The sequence below is a fragment of the Chinchilla lanigera genome, unplaced genomic scaffold (genome assembly GCF_000276665.1).
Source record: "Chinchilla lanigera isolate Chin_1 unplaced genomic scaffold, ChiLan1.0 scaffold00071, whole genome shotgun sequence".
Taxonomy (NCBI): Eukaryota; Metazoa; Chordata; class Mammalia; order Rodentia; family Chinchillidae; genus Chinchilla; species Chinchilla lanigera.
Window position 1 is genome coordinate 706843 of NW_004955472.1, and position 20525 is coordinate 727367.

General features: G+C 48.8%; 1 protein-coding gene across 1 annotated transcript in view; it reads right to left on the minus strand.

The window, feature by feature from the left end:
- The window catches only part of Rusc2 (RUN and SH3 domain containing 2), a gene marked incomplete in the record, with an annotated part of 44946 nt that overhangs the window by 8822 nt on the left and 15599 nt on the right, over positions 1–20525 (minus strand). Inside the window, 1 exon segment of the mRNA XM_013522959.1 lies at positions 4949–7042. Coding sequence (XP_013378413.1) covers positions 4949–6974 — 2026 coding nt within the window.

Genomic DNA, 20525 nt, shown 5'->3' on the forward strand with positions numbered 1-20525 from the left:
TAACTCCCAAACCCATGGCCTTGGCCTTCTGGCGCTTTAGGTCATTCTGCTGTAGGGCTCTGCTTTCACTTAAGTTTGCCTTTTAAAATAACTCCTCCATCATCTTTGTCCATGTTTCTGACAATTTCTTTTCAGTTTGATTTTTTTTGGGGGACCGGGAATCGAACTCACGACCTCGAGCTAAATCCCCAGCCCCGACAATTTCTTTTCTTTCCTTTTTTTTTTTTTTTTTCCTGAGACAGGGTCTTGCTCTGTATCCAGGCTGGCCTTGAACTCACTGTGTTGCCCAGGCTGGCCTTGAACTTGCAGCAATCCTTCTGCCTCAGTCTCCCAGGTGTTGGGATTACAGCATGCGCCACCATGCTTGGCTGAGAATTTCCATTTCTATCAATGGCAAAGCTACCGTTTTCTTTGTTTCTAAGGCCTAAAGTCTTACAGTGAGTCAGAGATTTTCAGTACTAGGAAACTACTGACTTCAAGCTTCTGCTCATTCACCGCATCTTCCCCACACTAACGTTATGCCTTTCTTGAGAAAATCTAACCATAATGAAAAACTCGACACGCAGCCAAGAACCAGCCTTCCTGGGATGCCCCCCGCCCGCCCGTTCATCGCTGAAAGCTCAGAGGCCTCGTCTGCTCTCTGTGAGGGTCCTTCTTGTTCCTTCAGCACGTCTTCAGACTCGTGTCCTCTGAGTCCCGAGCTAAGAACTAACAGAGCCCCAGGCACGAATGAACACAAGGTGGCGTCCTGAGCAGGCAGGGGCCGAAAGCCCCGGGCGTGGCTCCCGGCAGGGGACCCAGGACTCTTTGGGCCGGGAAAATGTGGACGTGACGTCGCTCGGCCACGTTCACGCAGCCAGGAATTCCGACGCGGCCAGAGCCCCACTCTGCGGCCGCGTTCTCTAGCGCACCGTTCGCTGCATGAAGCGGCGTCAGGCCGGTGTCCAACCCCTCATCTTTCTCACTTCCATCAAGCGGGGGAGCCGCGGCCTGGAGGCCGCCCGGCCGCGAGCCCAGCACCCAGCCCTGCTCCCCAGGGAAGGCGGCGGCCGATCCGGCACGGCCCGCCCGGGCTCCTCCTCTCCTCACCTCCTCACTAGATCCTGCCTTTTATGTGTGCGCTGCCTGCTCTCCCGAGCGCCACAGGAAAGGAGGGGCTTCGCAGCGCTCACTGCTGCACCCCCGGTGCCTAGCAGAGCGCCGGGCACAGAGCAGGCACCGAGCTTAAACGGGCGGGTTCTCCCGGTTCGGGCTTCGCTGCGTCCAGAACCGCCTCGCGGGCTGGGGATGTTGCTCAGCCGCACAGCGCCTGTCTGGCAAGTGCGAGGTCGTGAGTTCGATTCCCGGTACCGGAAAAAAACAGAATCCCCTCGCACACAGCAGCGGTCTCTTCACGTGCTGAGCTGCCCCTGCCCGTCAGCCCGTCTCCTGAAACACCAGTTACTGTGCTCTATCCTCCGTGGCTCGCACTGCCCACAGGACGAAGTCTGCAGCACTCAGGCAGGCGGGGGCTTGCACCTGCGGCAGCCAGGCCGCTCTCCGCCCCCCACACCACACGCCCACTGGCTGCTCTTCCCGCCCCACCATCCCCACTGCCAATGGCTTCCTTCTTTCCGTTTACTTCACCACATTTCCAGGCTGAGATGACACCGGAGATCAGATTAGGGCCCCTCACCACAGCTCTACAAACGCGCTCTATATAGAAGATGTCTGAATTAACTATCTGGTACTATTTTTTTTTTTTTGGTACTGGGAATCAAACTCAGGACCTTGCACTTGCCAGGCAGGCGCTTGTGCCGCTGAGCTATATCCCCGGCCCTATCTGGTACTACTATTAAAAATCCTCCCCCTATGCTCCTGGGACATGATGGGGGATCAGCAGAGTAAAATCAGGTCAGAAAGGGGTCCACTCTGGGAAGCGGGTCTTGGGTTTACCCTCGGAAGACAGAGAATGGGTTTTCTCACTATTCTGTGACAGCCCTTAAGAAAACTGGAGGCAGAGATCGTGTTCATCTGGCTATGCTCTTCTCCGGCAAAACATCCTTCGTTTTTTCTCCAAGTCTCATGGCCAAAACTCTGCGGGCAGAGCCTGCCAGCAAGCACTGGCTGGTGAACGGGTGGAGACCACCACCACTGTTCCCTGCTGGAGCCGACGAGCAACCCTAGCGTCGTACCTTTTCAAGGGGCCAGCTCATTCCTAAGCTTGTCGTGCATTAACTATCCCAAGTCAACTCAAGTACAGTTTACTTCTCAAACTTTACATAGGTCTCTGCTTTTGTTCTTTTAAGATATGGCAAAATCTAGCTGGGTATGATGCTGCACACCTGTAATCCCAGCATTTTGTGAGGTTGAGGCAAGAGGATGCAAGTTTGAGCCCAGCCTGGGCAATGCAGCAACTTAGCAAAAGCCTGTCTCAAAATAAAAAATTTTACAAAGGGCCAGGGATGTAGACCAGTGAAAAGGTCCTAGAGCCCTGCTGCTCAGGATCTCACAGTGTCTTCTCTCAGCTCCTTCCTAATAAATAGAAAGCAGGGAGATGTTCAAATACTTTCCCAAATTACCTATTCCGTTGTTTCAAAAGTATTTTAATTTAATGCTAACTTGTTTCATGTATATACTAGTCTCAGTTCACTGAAAAGAAAATTGAGCTGTTGTGTTTGCTTTTTCTTTGTAAGTCTGTTTTTGTCTGTCTTGTACTCTAACTACTTTGAAGATTATGATACATAGCAAATTAACTATTGCTGTCTTATTTTGTCATGAAATTTTCTTCTATTTTTTCATAAAATGACAAAAGAAAAAAGAATAAACAAAACCAAGAGAAGAGCTGTGCTGTAGGTCACTGAAGTCTTTATAACAGAATAGCACCTTGCCATGAAAAATCTTCCCTGGCAGAAAAAGCACTTTTAACGCCTTTCCTTCCATTTCTGACCCGGGTTTTCCTTGCCCCCAGGATGCCAGCCACAGTGCCCCATCAGACGCGCCCACCAGACCCTGCAGTCTGAGAAGCGGGTGGGCTCCAAAGGCCCTGACCAAGCGCTCACTCTGCCTCTTCCCGGCGGACTTCCTGGCACCCTCTGCCCCAAGACCAGCTCCTCTGCATGTCAAGGAGTGGGAGGTTCGGAGGGGCTGCGACCCCTAACGGCACAGATAGCACATAGCGCCATTTACGGTTTTTTTAACATCTTTCCCTTGCGAAGACACAGGCACAACTGTGCGGGGCTGCTGCCTCTGCTTTTCCTTCTCTTTCTTTCCAAGCCCTCCGACACCGGCTTCTGCACTCGCTGCCTCCTTGACCACTGCTTTCAGGACTCCTCACCACTGTCCTGGGTAACTTCTCTTTAGGCTTCATCTGGTTGAACCTTCTTTTTTTTGAAACTTCTCTTTTGGTTCCTCTGACATCACTATCTTCTAGCTATTTCTTCTACTTTTCTGGCTAACTAATCTCAGTCTGTTTTTTATTTTGGTACCGGGAATTGAACTCAGGACCTTGCACTTGCCGGGCAGGCGCTGTGCCGCTGAGCCACAACCCCGGTTCTCGTCTCAGTCTGTTTTGAGGTTTGCTCTGCTCACCTTATACATCACACTATCTCTGGAGCTCTATCCTTGCTGGCTTTGTGGCTCCACATGTTCCTCCTGGTCGGCCGCACCACTGACATAGCTTTCACTACCACTTCTACTGCATGACTTCCCAGTCCACGTGGGGGCCTCTCAGGACTTCAGAGAGACCCCTTCCAGCCCACGCTTCGTTCAAACTACCAGTGACCTTTCTAAAATGCAAATCACAACGAGCTACTAAGCAAACAAAAAGCCAAACCAAATGACAACACAGCCGCTTCCTTCATTAGCATCCGTCCATGGTTCCATCCTCATCCCGCAACACCTGTAACAAATTCCTTGCAATTCCCGGAAAGCATCAGGCCACACCATGCCCTTGTACAGACCATCCTGGGAGCCTGGGACATTTCTACAAGCCTCTACTAAGCCTAATTCTAATCATTTTCTAACTGGGCTTAAATGTAAACTGTGTTAGAGAGCCTCCTCTGGCATTTCAGTCTAATTTAGCTATTTGTCACTGGCCAGTACCATACACTGCCATCTTTGCATTTTAATGATGTTTCCTTGTCTGTTTCTGTTCCCAGCTGAATTTCTTCTTCCGTCTCTCTCATTATCCCTCTGTCACCAGAACCATCTTAACATGGAGACTGGTATAAAACAACTGCTTAAAATATGAAACAGTTGAGAAGGGGAGAGAAAAGGCTGGCGCAGGGAGGCCAGCCCACAGTTTTTCTGTGGGGAAGCAGTCCCACTACATTGCCCTGGCTGGCCTCAAACTCCGGGCTCAATCGAGCTTCCTGCCTCAGCCTCCTGAGTGCCTGGGACTACAGGATGCACCAGTGCATGTAGCTCAGGTCTCAGGCTCATTGGAGAATGGAGAACAGCTACATCACTGATCAAAGAACGGGCGTCACTGATGCCTGGCGTGGCTTTCCTGCTGGACACATCCCTGAAGCACTGTAAATTCTCAACGGCTTGTCACTCAGCAAATCTATTTAGATTTTACAGTTTCTATTTATTGTACCATCATCTTTCCAGTTATCCAAGTTCAGAATCACAATCTTCTGACTAATTGTCTCCAAATATATCAGGATGTCTAAGTCCTGCTGACTTAATCTCGTCAGTGTATGGTACTTTTTTTTCATGCTGGGTTTTAGTCTTTTTTTTTTTTTTAATTCATTTTACTGTGGTATACAGTACTTTTTAAGCCACTCTTATTAAGGATTCTCTCCTTTTCCCCCTCTCCCACCCTAGTGCAGCAGACAAACCCTGGACTGAAGGGATACCAGATCCAGGCTGAGACGCCTTTAATGGGGTGGGTGGAGCGGCTGCCAGGGACCTGTCATGGGGCCATGCACAGATTCTGCTGTTCCCCAGCATCTGAGCTCCTTACCGTCAGCTCTAGCTCGTGCGTCCCTCGGGGTATGGCTGTTGGCTGGGCTCCCTGGGAGAGCAGGCCCTGGATCCATCAGCTGTGCCAGGGTGCCTTGCCCAGCGGCTGCGAGGCCGGCAGGTGGCGTCTCACTGGACTGAGGGCCCTGACAGACCTGGGTGGACCATGGTTCAGGGCCAAGCAGGTCCAGGCCTGGCCCCAGGGGCATGGGTGGTAGGCTATGGCTGCAGCGAGTGCCTTCATCCAGTGCACCCACCCCATCTTGATGGGCTTCTTGGATGGGTGAGAACTCCTGGGAGGAGTCCCCAACGCTCACCCGGAGTGGAGGGGAGCCAGAGCCTGCAGCTTTTTTCCGGCACTTGGCCAGCTCAGCAAAGGAGGTGACCCTCTTGGGTGGGGAGCTAGGCCCAGCCAGGGCTGCAGGACCCTCACTCAAGCGCACTGGGCAACTCAGCATGCGTTCCAGGGAGCCCAGGCGGACGGGGGGGCTGCGCTCAAGGCTGCGGTCGTAGCTGCGGGAGCGCTGGCGTCCCGTGCTGAGGTTGGGGGGTGAAGTATTGGTGTAGACTTGCCCCTCGAGCACAGTGGGGCCCACGACGGCTGCTGCTTCTGTTGAGAAGCCCACTGCCTCTTGTTCCTCAGGCTGGATTTCTGGCTTCTGGAAGAGGTAATACTCAGACGGCTGACTGGAGCCAGCGTCTGGCTCCGAGCCTGGCGGGGGACTTATCTTGGTGTGCTCTTCAGAGCAGCTAGTGATGGAAGAGCCAGCTGGGCTCGGGGACGACTGAGAGGACAGGTCACAGGTGACAAGTCTATAGTAATTTTGTGCAGCCACAACAAGGCGGGCCTGGCTCTGGAAGCACGCCGTGAGGTCAGCCACAGCTGGGCACGGCTCACTGTGTGGGCGGTAGGAGTTGCAGTTGGCATCCAGCTCAGGAGATGAGGCATGAGGACAACCACAGCCCCCTTCCCTTCCTCCACTTTCAGGGTGGTGGGACTCGCAAGACATCTTCGACTCTGCGGGGGAGGGCTGCAGGTCCAGGTAGAAGGCGCCAGGGTCTGAGTGGCTGCAGAAGGAGGAGTCGCTGCAAGACCGGGGGGCAGAGTTGAGGTTGGCGCGGGAACCGCCGTGCATCTTGTTGTACAGCGTGCTGAAGGTGACTAGCACACCATCCGAGCTGTTGCAGGAGGAGTCACTGACGTAGCCCATGGACTGGTCAGCCGCCTCAGACTGACTGGACGTGCTACTGCAGCGGCAGTGCTGAGCTCCCAAGCCGGGGCGTTCCGGGTTCCTCGGGGATTCATCGGAGCTGAGCTTCCACTCCTGGTCAAAGGAGAAGCCAGAGGTATCACTGGCCGCCCCTCCACTGCCGCTGCCACCGGGCCCCCCACACTCATCCAGCTCCATAGTCTCTGCTTCTAGCTCTGGCCCGCAGCAGTGGCCAGTGCCGTGCTGCTGGGTACCCAAGGCTGTCACTGGGTCCTGCTCCTGCCCCTCCGCCACTCCAGCTCGACCGCGTGCGGCCACCCACGGCTTGCCCACTCTCGGCCCGGACGGCGGCAGCTGGAAAGAAGACAGGTGGAAGGCGGGCTGGCCGGTGCCATGCAGGCGGAAGGACTGCTGCGTGGCACTGTCCCTGACGCTGTCCTCGTACAGGTCACCCAGGCCCGGCTCACCCAGGCCCTCCTGCAGCAAGAACGGGTTGTGTCTGGGGGCCCCGGGGCCTCTGCCCTCCCGGCCTCTACTCCTGGTGCTGTCTGCGGGCCGCGGAGACGCCCCTGGAGCAGAGTGCAGACTGCGGTAGAGCAGGGAGTCCGCTTGTCCCAGGTCTGGTCCAGGCTGGGCGACACCCAGCTCGGCTGGGCGGAAGGGCTTGGGTCTCGCGCTCCCACCGCCTCCACTCGCGCCCGCACAGCACTGCCTGTCTGGGACCTGGCAGTGCACCAGCGGGATGTGGTGGACGATGAGGGTCTCCCCAGCCAGCTTCGGAGGACTATCCATTCTGCAAAGTTCGAGTAAGGGCATCAACAGCACCACACGCTGCCCCCAGAGCCCAGGGGGGCAGAGCACATTTCATCAGGAGAGCTTGGCACCTGCAAAGAAAGGGAAAGAAAGGGATCCTAATGTCACCGCCCTGGAAGTCAGGGACACACCCTTCCCACAGCATTTTCAGATGGAGTCCAGGCAGGACGCAACTCTGGTAGCACAGCCTGATAGGGCGGGCGGTGCGAGGGCCGCCACGCCTTCTGCACTGCACAGGTGCGAGTCCTGAGGCTCCTCTTCACCTCAAGGTCACCACGCATTCAACTGTGACAAAAGGCCGGGCCTCTTCCAATGCCACATCTGGTCTGGGGATTTCAGGGTCAGCCCTTTCCTGTTCTTTCAAGCACTTTGTCCTTAGCAGTAAATGATGACTAATGCCAGCTACAAAAATGTATGATAGTGACATGACTAAGAAAAAAACCAGGTAAGATGTCTGAAAGCACACAAGGCCCAGAGAGCTACACAGATGCCTTATACGCAGCTGCGGCACCCAGACATACAGACGGAAAAAGTCACGGCTGCTCTATCACGTACTCACAGAGGCAAGCTCTGACTCTGCAGGAAATACACTTACATACACTGGACCAGGTGGCCACGTGACCGTCTTCTAGGACGCCGGAGCGCCCGCGTTTCTCTGCCACGGTGGCCGGCACACTGTTACTGCCCGCGCTGCTGTACTGTACTGAGGTCCCGATCGCAGGCAGAGTGCCGTGGGGGCGCCCGCAAGGGCGCTAGTGCTGGCCTCGCCCCTCGTGCATGCGAGTGGGAGTTACTTTACCTCTGCTATTATTCCACCCCAACCCCTGGCGATCGTGAGAGACCCGGTACATTCTTAGTATTTGTCTAGCTCATTGTACAGACCTAAAGTACACAAATTCTGCTCAGTTTGTACTAAAACTTTCACTGCTACAATCCCTTTGAAAGTCTTTTCTCCCCAAGTTCTACCTCCAAGAGACTAAAGTTTTTTCTTGCTCAAGGTTGTCTGGCCCCAAAGACAGGGCTCCTTCCGTGCTTCTCTGGTCTCCTGGCGGCACTGAGGCAGAGCAGCCTCCTCGAGCTCTGGCCTTCCTGGTTCCGAGTTCAGGTCCCAGTGGTCTCCCCGCACTCAGCCTGCTCATGTCCGATTTCTCCTAACTCGCTCATTTCTCTTCCTTCCCTTGTTAACTGCTATCATTTTCCTCTCGCCCACTGTGACTTTAAAATCCCCGTTACCTTCCTCTTCTTCATCATTTACCTAAGCTCCATACTACACTGTCTTACAGTGTAGACGGCAAGGCCGCCACCCTCCTTGTGGGGTGCAGAAAGGGCCAGGCACGTTACATTTGCTCAAGGACACAGATAATACCGGTGCATTAAATAAAAAGTGCAAATGGGTAGGTAACAAATACTGTGTGAGGGACAGTTACAGTCAATATACAAATCAACTCACATTAAAATTAAGAGAAAGTATTTACAATCTTTTCTTCCTCATTCCTTTTCTGAGAGGAAGTCTCCTTTGTTAGACTCCGAGCTCTTGTGTTTTGACTGGAAAAATGGGTAGAGATGTACAAAGGCAGACACCGGGGAAGCTAAAATGAGTTACAAGATTAAGGGTATAAAAGAAAGCATATGACTAAATCTGTGCTATCTTGGTCTCGGCAAGGTTCCTAGAGCACCAAAAGCACAAGTGACAAAAGAAAAAACCATAAACTGGACTCCATGGAAATTAAACACATTTGTGCTTCAAAGGGTATGACAAAGCAAATGAAAAGCCAAGGGTAACGAACATGATCCAAATACATGCCGAGCAGCCTCCAAACGTGTGAAACCAGGAGGATGGGCAAGCAGGGGGTGGGGGGATGACAAAGACATGTTATATGCACATATGAATTTGCTAAAATGAAACCCACATGACCTGTATAACTAATATGTACTAATGAAAATGTGGGTAAAAAAAGAAAATGAAAAGCCAATTCAAAGAACAGAGAACATACTTGCAAATCATGCATCTGAGACTTTAATAGAAATATAAAACTTCTTACAACTCAACAATTAAAAAACAAGTAAAAAAAATAGGTACAGCACATTACCAAAAGTGACCTATAGATTCAATGTTGGTGTTTTTTTTTTTTTTTTTTTGCAGTACCGGGGATCGAACTCACGACCTTGCGCTTGACAGGCAGGCGCTTATGCCACTGAGCTATATCCCCAGCCCCTATTCAGTGTGATTTCTATAAAAATATCAACAATATTCTTCACGAAACTAGAAAAAAATAACCCTAAAATTCATATGGAAGCACAAAAAACCCAGAAGAGCCAAAGGAGTCATGAGGAAAAAGAGCAATAACCAGCTTGAAATTGTACTACAAAGCTTCGGTAACAACACAACATTGTACGGGTGCAGAAACAGACCTGTAGCCGATGGCACAGAAGAGAAGATACAGAACAAACCCAGGCACCTACAGCCATCTGATTTTTGACAAAAACATGTTGGAGGAAAGATGGCCTCTTTAATTAACAGCAAGCGCATAACACTAGGTTACAACAACCCATCCCGCACTTTTCTACTGTAAATTTGTACTTGAGTGTAACAGTAGCCAGCTGTGCATCTCGGCAGCTGTGCCTGGGGGATACAGGAATTCTTCACGTTTACCCACTCGGTAAGATGAAAGGCAAGGTGTGTGCCTGTGTGCAAAGGTGTTAAACTACATAATGGTCCATCTTACAGGTTCCGCATAGGTTTACCTGACCACCACAGAGGGTATTAATACACTCACATTGCTCTTTTATTCTGTGTTTCACCAAAATGGAAAGTGGGTGTAACAGTAGCCGTGCCTTGCGAAAAGAGGAACCTGTCTGTGCATTCACCCACTTGGCAGGTGAATGGCAAGGTGTGCACAGAACATCCAAAGCAGCAACAGGTGAGTTTTACCCGTGAAGTGCTCACTGCTAAATTTCTGTGCATTTAGGATTTGTTTTAAAGTTTTCTTTTGATTTTTCTGGTAGAAGTATCACAGTGAAAGTAAGCAAGGATCGACTGATATAGATGAAAATGCAGACCTCCTTGACTGAGATGAAGAAGACAGCAATGTCAGTGCATATTTGACTAGCAGAAATGGTACCGAACCGTCACACAACCAAATGGAACAAGCCAATGTTAGAACTAGGTCCAAAAATACAGTGAGGATCTCGGCAGGGGTGAAACCTATTGGATGGAATGTCAGCACTGCCATTCAATGTTGGAACTTGTTTGTAACAGACAAAATGCTACCAGATATTGTGAAATACACAAATGCTGAAGTGTAAGTGAAAACTTCTATATGCACCAATAGCCATACTAAAAATGTATTTATTTTGACACCTCACTAGCTGAACTGAAAGCATTCATAGGTCTGCTGTACTTTTGCAGGGCTTTCTCATGGTAACCTCATGGGCTTGAGGTTGGTACAACGATGACACTGAGGAGATTTAGTTTCCTTCAAAATTGCCTGACGTTTGAAGACAAAACCACCAGCCAAGAAAGAAAAAGATCTGATAGTCAGGCTGCTATCTGCTCACGGTGTGAGACACCATCTGAATACATGATTCTTGATGAACATGTTGTAGCATTTTATGGTTGATGAAGCTTCAGGCAGTATATTCCAAAAAAACCCTCAAAATATGGCATAAAAATTCATTCCTGTGTAGATGCACAGACGTATCATGCTTTCAATTTAGAAATCTGTCCTGGAACTCAGCCCTCAGGTCCTTATTTGTGTAGTCATGAGCCACGGGACGTTTGCACAGGCTCCTCGCTCCCCTCTCCCACACTACTTGGAATGTTACCTCTGACACTTGGTCACCAGCTTCCAACTGATGTTACATTTGCTGACCGCACAGGGTGACCCGCGCAGGAACTGTACACAGGAAGAAAGCAGAAACTCCAAATGAAATGCCGCAATTTCAAAGCAGAGAATCGTATAGTACCATCTCTGGATTTCAGAAAGGTAGGACACTGGCCTCATATACGGCAAAGAAAAACAAACTGGTACTGCTGTCAACACTGCTCCCTGCCGGAAATACCGATAGGGAAACCTCAACAAAATGGAAGCCTGAGATGGAGACTTTCCACAACAAAACCAAAGGTGGAGATGTTGATGATGAGCTCCGCAGCAACTGTGATGTCACTTGAAACACAAAGCATTGGCCAATGGTTGCGTTTTACTTGATCCTAAACATGTGTGGTGTGAGAAAATAGCACGTGCAAAGTATCATGGAGAAACCTTCTTAGAGGATGGGACTGGAACTCATAAGAGATCATTCACAGCAGAGGAAACACAAAATGGTTCTGCCCAGGGAACTACGCAAAAAACTTGTGAAGCACCCTGGTGAGCTGACAGGTGAACAGGTAGGCACGGCATCCCAAAGACCTACTAAGGCAACAGGAAAACCAAAGAGATGTCAGCTGTGCCCTGCTGAAAAGAACAGGAAAACAAAACAGATATGCTACTAGTGTGATACCCGTGCATGGAACACGCAGTTCTCATGTGTGAAGGCTGCTGTAGTGGTTGGTTGATTGTGTCAATTTTAGAAGTTTAGTTAAAAGAAGCTTAACTGCACTGGCTCAGCAATTCCACACCCGAGGGTGTAAAAGACCCACCTCAGGGCGGGTGTTGCCTGGACGGTATGAGGGGGAGACGAGGAGAGACAGGTCCGCTTCTGCTCTTCGGAGGAGCTCCAGTCTTCGCCTGCAGCTCGGACAGCATCCCCCGGCTTCCAGCGCAGACGGCCCAGCCTTCTGGCGCAGACTCGTCGGCTCCCAGAGTGGACCCTTCAGCCTTGCACTGCAGCTGCATCGGCCTTCTGCTACCAGCCTGCACGCGCACTGCAGGGAGCTCCAGGCCTCAGACTGGACCCCTCAACCTCCGGTGTGCAGACGCCCTCTGCCTGCTTCCTCATCCAGCTCCGTGTGGCTGACCGTCGTAAGACAAATTTGTAATTTTTTATACATGTGTATGTCTTGTGTTGTATCTGTTTCTCTAGTAAAACACGGACAGACACAACTGCCTTAGCTGTGACAGTTGAAGCAAAGATATTTCTGTGGTAGACTTTTGTTCGTAGTTACATTGTAGTTCATATAGGTTTTTATTTCTGATCTTTTCAGTTTTATAAGTAAACAGCTGATGTGGCACACATTATATATTTTACTTTAGTGGTAACTTATTTTTCTGCTAAGTGCACGTTTTGCAGTATAGTAGGAAGCTCCTGACAAAACAGGAAGATAAGAGAGGTAACAAGAACGGCTTGACACAGAAAGGAAGGCTAGGCACCTGTGCTGCCAGTGTCAGTGAGGTGTGTGCACGGAGCACGCAGCTGTCATGTGTGAGGACTGCCTTGGGTGTTACAGCTGAAGCCAAGCTTATTTCTGGGGTAGAGTTCTATTGGTATTTTCATTGTAGTTCATACAGGAATTTACTTCTGATGTGATCGTTTAGGTTTTATAAGTAAGTACACAGCTGATGTGAAAATGATGTTTATTCTAAACATGAAATATATATATTAAGAATTTAACACTTTATCCATATTTTATGTTTCTGTTAACTACACATTGTATAATACAATAACCTCCTGATAAACAGCAAGACTTATAAGATGTCAAGTATGTCCTACAAAAAGGCCAGGAAAGCAAAACACATGTGCTGTCAGTGTGACATGTGTGTATGGAATGTGCTGTTGTCATGTGTGAATACTACCTTAGGTGTGATAATTTGTGTAAATATTATTTTTGTTGTTGAGTTCTACTGGTATTTTCACTGAAGTTCATATAGGAATTTCTTTCCCTTTTTTTTTTTTTTTTATACTGGGAATTGAACTCAGGACCTTATGTTGCCAGGCAGGCACTGTGCCGCTGAGCTATATCCCTGGCCAAGGAATTTATTTCTGATATTATCTTTTTAGACTTTGTACAGCAAAAAGTCAATGTTGAAAATTTTGATGCTTTTTAATAAGCAGTAAATATTAAAAATTCAACACTTTTTGATATTTTTCTGTTAAATACTCATTGTTTAATAATAAAACTCATGGAATTAAAATTAAATCACTAATAGAAATATTCTAAACAATAAACATGAGTACTATACATCTACAATAATGTACCTTTATGACAAAATTGTGTTATGCCCCTCGGGCGTGGAAATGTGAGAAAACTGGATATACACATGTAGAACACTGAAACCAAATCCTTATCTCTCACCCTGTACTAAAATCAAATCAAAATGAATCAAAGACCGAGGTCTAAGACTAGAAACAATGAAATTTCTAGTCTCACACAATCCACAAGTGAGACTGTATCAAATTAAAACCTCTGCACAGCAAAGGAAACAACCAACAGCGTGAAGAGGTGACTTACAGAATAAAAGAAGAATCACTGTTAGCTATGCTTCTGATAAAGATTTTTTTTTTTTTTTTTTGGTTTTTCTCCGGTACCGGGAACCGAACTCACGACCTTACGCTTGCCAGGCAGGCGCTTTTGCCGCTGAGCTAAATTCTGATAAAGATTGACATCTAGAATATACAAAGAACTAAAAAAAACCCTCCAACCCCCCACAAATAACTCTATCAATAAATAGGTGAATGAGCAGACACTCCTCCAAAGAAATAGTATAAACGGCCAATAAATTAATCTACGTTTGGGTTTTGTTCGTTTGTTTTTTTGAGACAGGGTCTCGGTATGCAGTTCAGGTTGGCCTTGAACTTATTAAGTAGCCCAGGTTGGCCTTGAATTTGCAGCAAGCCTCCTGCCTCAGCCTCCTGTAAATGGCCAATAGGTATATGAAAAAAAATGCTCAACATCTTTAGCCATTAGGGAAATGCAAATCAAAACACTGAACCAATAATATCAAAATGGGCATAGCTGGGCATGGCGGTGCACACCTGTAATACCAGCACTCAGGAGGCTGAGGCAGGAGGATCACTGGGAGTTTGAGGCCAGCCTGGGCTATATAGTGAATTTAAAATCAGCCTGAACCATGACAGTGGAACCTGTCTCAAAAAACCAAAAAACCAAACCAAACCAAACCAAACCAAACCACACCAACAAACAAACAAAAACAACCCCCCAAAACTCAAGATGGCCATATTCCCAAAATGGTTATACAGATTCAATGTAGTCTCAGTCAAAATACCAACACCATACTTTACAGAACCAGAGAAAACAATCCTAAAATTCATATGGAACCAGAAGAGACCTAAAATAGCAAATGTACTTTTTGGCAACAAGGGCAAAGCAGGAGGCCTTATAATACCTGACTTCAAGCTATACTACAAAAGATTGAAACTAGACCCAATGGGCCGGGCTGGGAATATAGCTCAGTGGCACAAGCCCCTGCCTGGCAAGCACAAGGTCCTGAATTCGATTCCTGGTACCAAAAATTTAAAAAAAAAGAAAAGAAAGAAACTGGACCCTTACCTTATCTCTCACCATATACTAAATTAAAATCAAAATGGACCAAAGATGTAAACATTAAAACAGCAACATTAAACCTACTGGAAGATAAAACAGGTTAAAACACTTGAAGACATAAATGTAGGAAAGGATTTTCTAAACAGAACCTCAACTGCACAAGAAATAACAAGAATCAACAAATGAGATCATATCAGATTAAAAAGTTTCTGTACAGCAAAGAATCCATTAGTAGAGTGAAAACACAACCACAGAATGTGAAAAAAAGTTTTGCCAGCTACTCCTCAGACAGAAGACTAATACTTAGAATATATAAGGGACTAAAAAAATTAAACCACCCAAAATTAAAGATCCAATCTAGAAATACGCAAGAGGCAGAAGTACAAATGGTCAATAAATATATGAAAAAATGCTCAACATCTCTGGCCATTAAATGCAAATTAGAGCAACACTAGATCCCATCTCCCTCCAGAAAGAATGGCATCATTAAGAAATGAAGCAATAATAAATGCTGGTGTGGCTGTGGGGAAAAAGGAACCCTCTTACACTGTGAGTGGGACTGTAAACCAGTACAACCATTATGGAAATCAGCATGGAGACTTCTCAAGAACTGAAGTTAGAAATTCCATAGACCCAGCCACGCTCCTGCTACACATCTTCCCCAAAGAGCTTAAGACATCATACTACAGCGATATGTGCACACCAATGTTTACAGCAGCACAAGTTGTAATTGCTAAATCCTGGAAGCAGCCTGTATGCTCATCCACAGATGACTGGATATATAAAATGTGGACGGCCACTCGGCCATAAAGGACAAATTTGAGATATTTGTAGAAGAATGGATACACCTGGAAAATGTCATGTTGACTGAAATAAAGGAGACACACAGGCTTAAATATCATTTAGTATCTCTCGTTTGAGTGAGGCAAGGTACAAACAAGGAGAATAATAAAGGACGGATAGAAGGGACTAGGGGACCGGTCTCTTGCAATAGGGAAGTGGTCCAGGGGAAGAAGGGCGAGGGGTGAGGAGCAGGGGAAGGGGAAGTAAGTAGAACGAAGAATACCACGCACAGGAGCCTAATGACCTCAGTGGGTGTAAACATTCTACGGCATAACATGAGCTAAGGTTAACAATGCCAACAAGAATGAAAACTGAAATTCCATCCCACCTTAGAACAGCTATCATCAAGCATACACACAAGAAAAACGAATACTGGTGAGAATGTGAGAACTCTTCTATACTGTTAGTAGGAATATAAACTAGTACAAGCACTATGAAAATCAGTATGGAGATTCTTCAAAAAACTAAAAATGGAAATACCATTTGTTTTAGCTGTATTATTCCTTGGTGTGTTCCTGAAAGAATTAAAGACTGCATCTTATAGTGATACACACACACCCATGTTTACTGCAGTGCAATTCACAGTAGCTGAACTACAGAATCCACCTGGAGAACCTGGGCCTGGTGGTGCATGCCTATAACCCCAGCATTCGGAAGGCTGAGGCAGGAAGACTGCTGTGAGTTCGGGGCCCTGGGCTCTATAGTGAGTTCAAGAACAGTCTGGACTCCATAGACCCTTTCACAAACAAACAAACAAACAAACAAACATACACAGAAACCACCTGGATGACCACTAATAGCTGAGTGGGTAAAGAAAATGAGGGGCTGGGGATTTAGCTCAGCGACAAAGCGCCTGCCTGGCAAGCGCAAGGTCGTGAGTTCGGTTCCTGGTACCGGAGAAAAACCAAAAAAAAAAAAAAAAAAAAAGAAAGAAAATGTGGTGTATATACACAATAGGATATTGTTCAGCCATAAAGAAGAATGAAATTATGTCATTTGCAGGAAAAATTGAAAGTTAAATATTGGATATTTTCTCTTATATGTGTAACCTAAAAAAATAAGAGCAATGACAGGAAACTGAATGTAGATTTTTGGGGACGAGGAAAGGTATTGAGAGAGGGGTAAGAAAAGAAGCGGGGGGTTACTGGGATGAAAATAATCAGAATACACTCTGCATGCACCAACGCACCAAAATGAACCTCACTACTCTGTGTTACTAATATGCACTGAAACAAACAGAAAACTGGGCAAAGAATCTAAACAGGCATTTCTCCAAAGAAGACATGAAGCACCCACTGAGCACACAAAAAGATGCATAACACGCAAAGATGCACAGCATCGCCAGGCACCGGAGAAATAAAAACCAGTCTGACACTACTTCCCTCCCCCTATGATGATAAAAACAAAAGACAGACAATACCAAGTATTGATGATGACATGGAGAAACTGGAAGCCTCAAATCTTGCTGAGAGTGCTGTAAGTACAGCAGACTTTGGGAAAATCAGCCTCACAGCCCCTCAAGACGTTAAATACGGAGCTACCACAAGACTCACAGACCCTACGTCCAGGTATGCAGCCATGAGAAATGAAAACTTCATGTTTACACAAAAGCTTGTATACAAATGTTCACAGCAGCAGTATTCACAGTAGAAAAAAAGGGAACAGCCTACATATCCATCAATAGATGAGTGGACTAACAAACTGTGACATATCCATGTAACAATATCATTTGGTAATAAAACAAAGTACTAGTGTACGCTACAACCTCAAGGAACCTTAAAGAGAGCATGCTACAGGAAGGAAGCCAGTCACAAAAAGCTTCCTTGTATGATTTCATTTATATGAAATGCACAGAACAGGCGAATCCACAGAAACAGAAAGATTTGTAGTTGCCAAGGGCCAGGGAACGGGGAACTTAAAAGCTACGGAGATTCTCTCTGGGGAGATAAGAAATGTTGTGAAATCAGACAGTGGTGATGGTTACACAGTCCTCCTAACCCTGTTAGGCTACAGCCATCACTGATCCCTGCTTTAAAGCACCATTTTCAAGAGAGACTCACAAACTTACACACAGTGTAGACTTTACAGTCTGGTCCACAGAATCATTAATGGGTCACACATGTAAAACAATGCACAGAAGAGAAATCTGATCTTCCAAATCAGGGGTAAGAAAAAATGCATAGGGGAGGTGAAGAAGGAGCCCTCAGCTGGAGGGCGCTGACACGGGGTTATTTTATGTTTACATAGCCTTCCCCGGACTAGGATGCAGGTCAGAGGTCGGAGACTGATACCCAGCTCTGTCTCTGGAACTTACTACACAGTGCTCAGAGCCCGGCAGATGCTCATTTGTTCGTGGACCATTCATTAAAAACTCAATTGTTCTATTGTATTATTGAGTTACAGGAGTTTTAAAACTCACTCTGAATATAAGTCCTCTGCCAGAGACCTGTCCTGCGGATATTTTCTCTCAGTCTGGCTCAGTCGTTCTGAGCCTGCCCCGAATCGCTCTCTTCAATCTCGGCGGCCTGACAGCCAGGGGGAAGCACCAGGATGCCTCTGTCTCACAGCTGTGTGGGCAGCGGCCCCCTCCACGGTGTTTTTGTGGTTAGCGGGCGTTTTTAATGATGAAGTCCAAATTTATCATGTTTTCTCTTTAGGGTTAAAGTTTTCTGTATCCCAAGAAATATCTAACCTAAGATCATACAAAATTTTCCTTTCTTTCTAAAAGCTATATGGCTTTAGCTTTTACGTTTACATTATGTCAGATTTTACTTTAGGTGCCAAGCTCTCTTCCTGACCGAGTTCACAGTCCGACTGTGTGCTGTGTGTCCTGGAACTGTGGACTCCTTCTTGATCTTATGCAGCCGGGGCAGTGGCGGGGGCTCCAGATGACCCAGCTGGCAGCTACACGGGAGTTCTGCAGGCGGCTCCTCACAGTCTGGACCTGTGCCTTGCCCTACACCCTGCACACTGTTGAGAAAGCACATTTTATGTATGTCGTATCTCAGTGATCCTCACACCAATCCACCAAAACAAACACGGTCATCCTCATTTTAAAAAATAAGAGAAGCAACACCCACCCAGAAAGGTGAAGTTACTGGGTTACTCTGAGCAAATAACAATTTAGATGGGGCCCAGGAATTCTAACTTTCAAACTTTTTTCTTCATCAGTTAAGAAAGTACCGAGAGGCTGGGCGTGGCAGGACGCGCTGTAAGCCCAGCATTCTGGGAGGGACCAGGCAGAGGGACGTCAGCTTTGAGCATAGGTTGGCCAATTTAGCAAGACCCTGTCTCAAAACAGAAGAGAGCTGGGAAGAGTCGATCCCCAGCAGTTCCCGACCCCCAAACACTGAGAGAAGATCCTGCCTTTGAGTCGATTTAAATACCACAGAAAACACGTGCTGCAAGCATATCTAAGACTTCCTTCCTGGAAGTGAGCTGTCCTGTATCAAGACAAGCGGACACCACACCGCTGTCCACAAGCTATGTGAAGGTGAAGAGAAACACTGAGACGAGCTCATGCCAGGCTCTTTCTGTACCCCGATTAAACGGAGAGACTTGGAAGATGAGGCTGGGGAAGCAACAGAGGATCCAGAAGAAGAAGAAAGTCCAAAGACCTCGGGAAGTGAACCTCTAGCTTTGTCTGCAGCACAGACAGCGGTGCAGTGGGCTCCGCCAGCATGAAGCAGTCAAATCTCGCGTGAGTCCTCTTCCTGGACCTAGTCTCAAAGGAGTATCCCGGGGCCACCATAATAATGCTCTTTACTAGGCGGATGTACTCAGATCCCCCTTAATTCTACTACATCGCTGTCATCCCCGCTTTACAGGGAGGAACACAGGTGTGCAGTGTTTGAGTGGTGTGTGCACTGTTACACACGGAGATGGGACTCAAACCCACGTCTGCCCAATTCTCAATAACCTTCCAAACGGAAAGCACGGGGCCACTGCCTCTTCGGCAAGTCCTGGATACCCCACTGCTCAGAGCAGCTGTGTCCTACCTTTCCCGAGCGGGCCCACACTGCAGCCTCCACTTATGCAGGCAAAAATACTCTCTCTTCTCCAAACCACCCCTGGCTCTCACAGCACTCAAGTCCTGCCTCCTGCCCCTCCCGGCCAGTCCCCAGCCCTTCCGGGCGCTCGTGGTCCCCAGGCCCCTTCCCTCTGCCTCCTCTCACATCCCTAGAGCTTCCCGGGAACTAACACTCCCGCACTGTCTAGGGTGCCCTTTAACCACTCGTTTGCACACTGAGAGAAGGCTGTCTCCCACGGTCGCGCTTCTGCATCGTCCACCAAGGGGCTTAATGGAGGCAGGAACTTGTGGACTGCTCAGCAAAAGGCCAGCTCTGGGCACGAACAGACGGCCTCTCCGGTCTTTGGGCGGCAGTGCTCCTCTGCCAGGCACAGAACCCACCCCCTCTCGTTCTGGCCTCCAGAAGGAAGACAGGGAAGACCTGGCTCTCAGCCGCTATTCTACGGAAATCTGACCTTGACCTGAGCTCCGGATGAGAAGCCTCGCGGGCCTGCCAGCCCTCTTCCCGACTGGGCTTCCTCTGCGGCAGGACTGAGCGGAACAGCAAGAGGTCCGGGAGTGGCACCTCGGCTGATGCTCAGTTCTGCTAAGAAGCCGGATCTATGTACGAAGACCGACTGCAGCAGGGCCGCTGCTCTAGGCGGTGCAATGCCACGGTCCCCGCACACTGCAGGGCATCTCGGCGGACATTCCTGCTCCACCCCACTGCAGCCCCAGAAGACGCAGCACGTGCGTCCGTGTGCATGCACGACGGCGCACACAGGGCGAGGCTGCCCGGCCGCGCCTGGAGCTGCGGCGGCCTTGGAGGGCTCGTCACAAACTCAGCGTAGCTCTAGGGGGTCTCCGCCCCGCGGGACGTGGACCGCAGCCCCTGCGGGCGCTCCCTTAGACATGCGCAGGAAGGAAGGCGGGCTGCTCGCTCCGGCCGAGCCTCCCGCCTGGGTGCGCCGTGTCAGGCCGCCTCCCCGCCTCTCTCTGAGACAAAGCCAGCCCTGGAGGGCGCCGGGGCCCGCCCAAGCCCCCCCGCCCGGGCGCCGCGGACGGCTCCCTCCGTCCCTTCCGCCCGGGCTCACCTTGGCAGTGCCGCAGGCGCCGGCCCAGGCCGCAGGACGGGCCGAGTCCGGGGTCTGACTTGTGCTAACACAATGGCATCCTCGCTGATGCAGGGAGGCTGCGCAGTGCCGGCGTCTCCCCTCCGCGCCGGCTGCGGTGACGTCGCCGCGGGGGGCGGGGCGGCCGG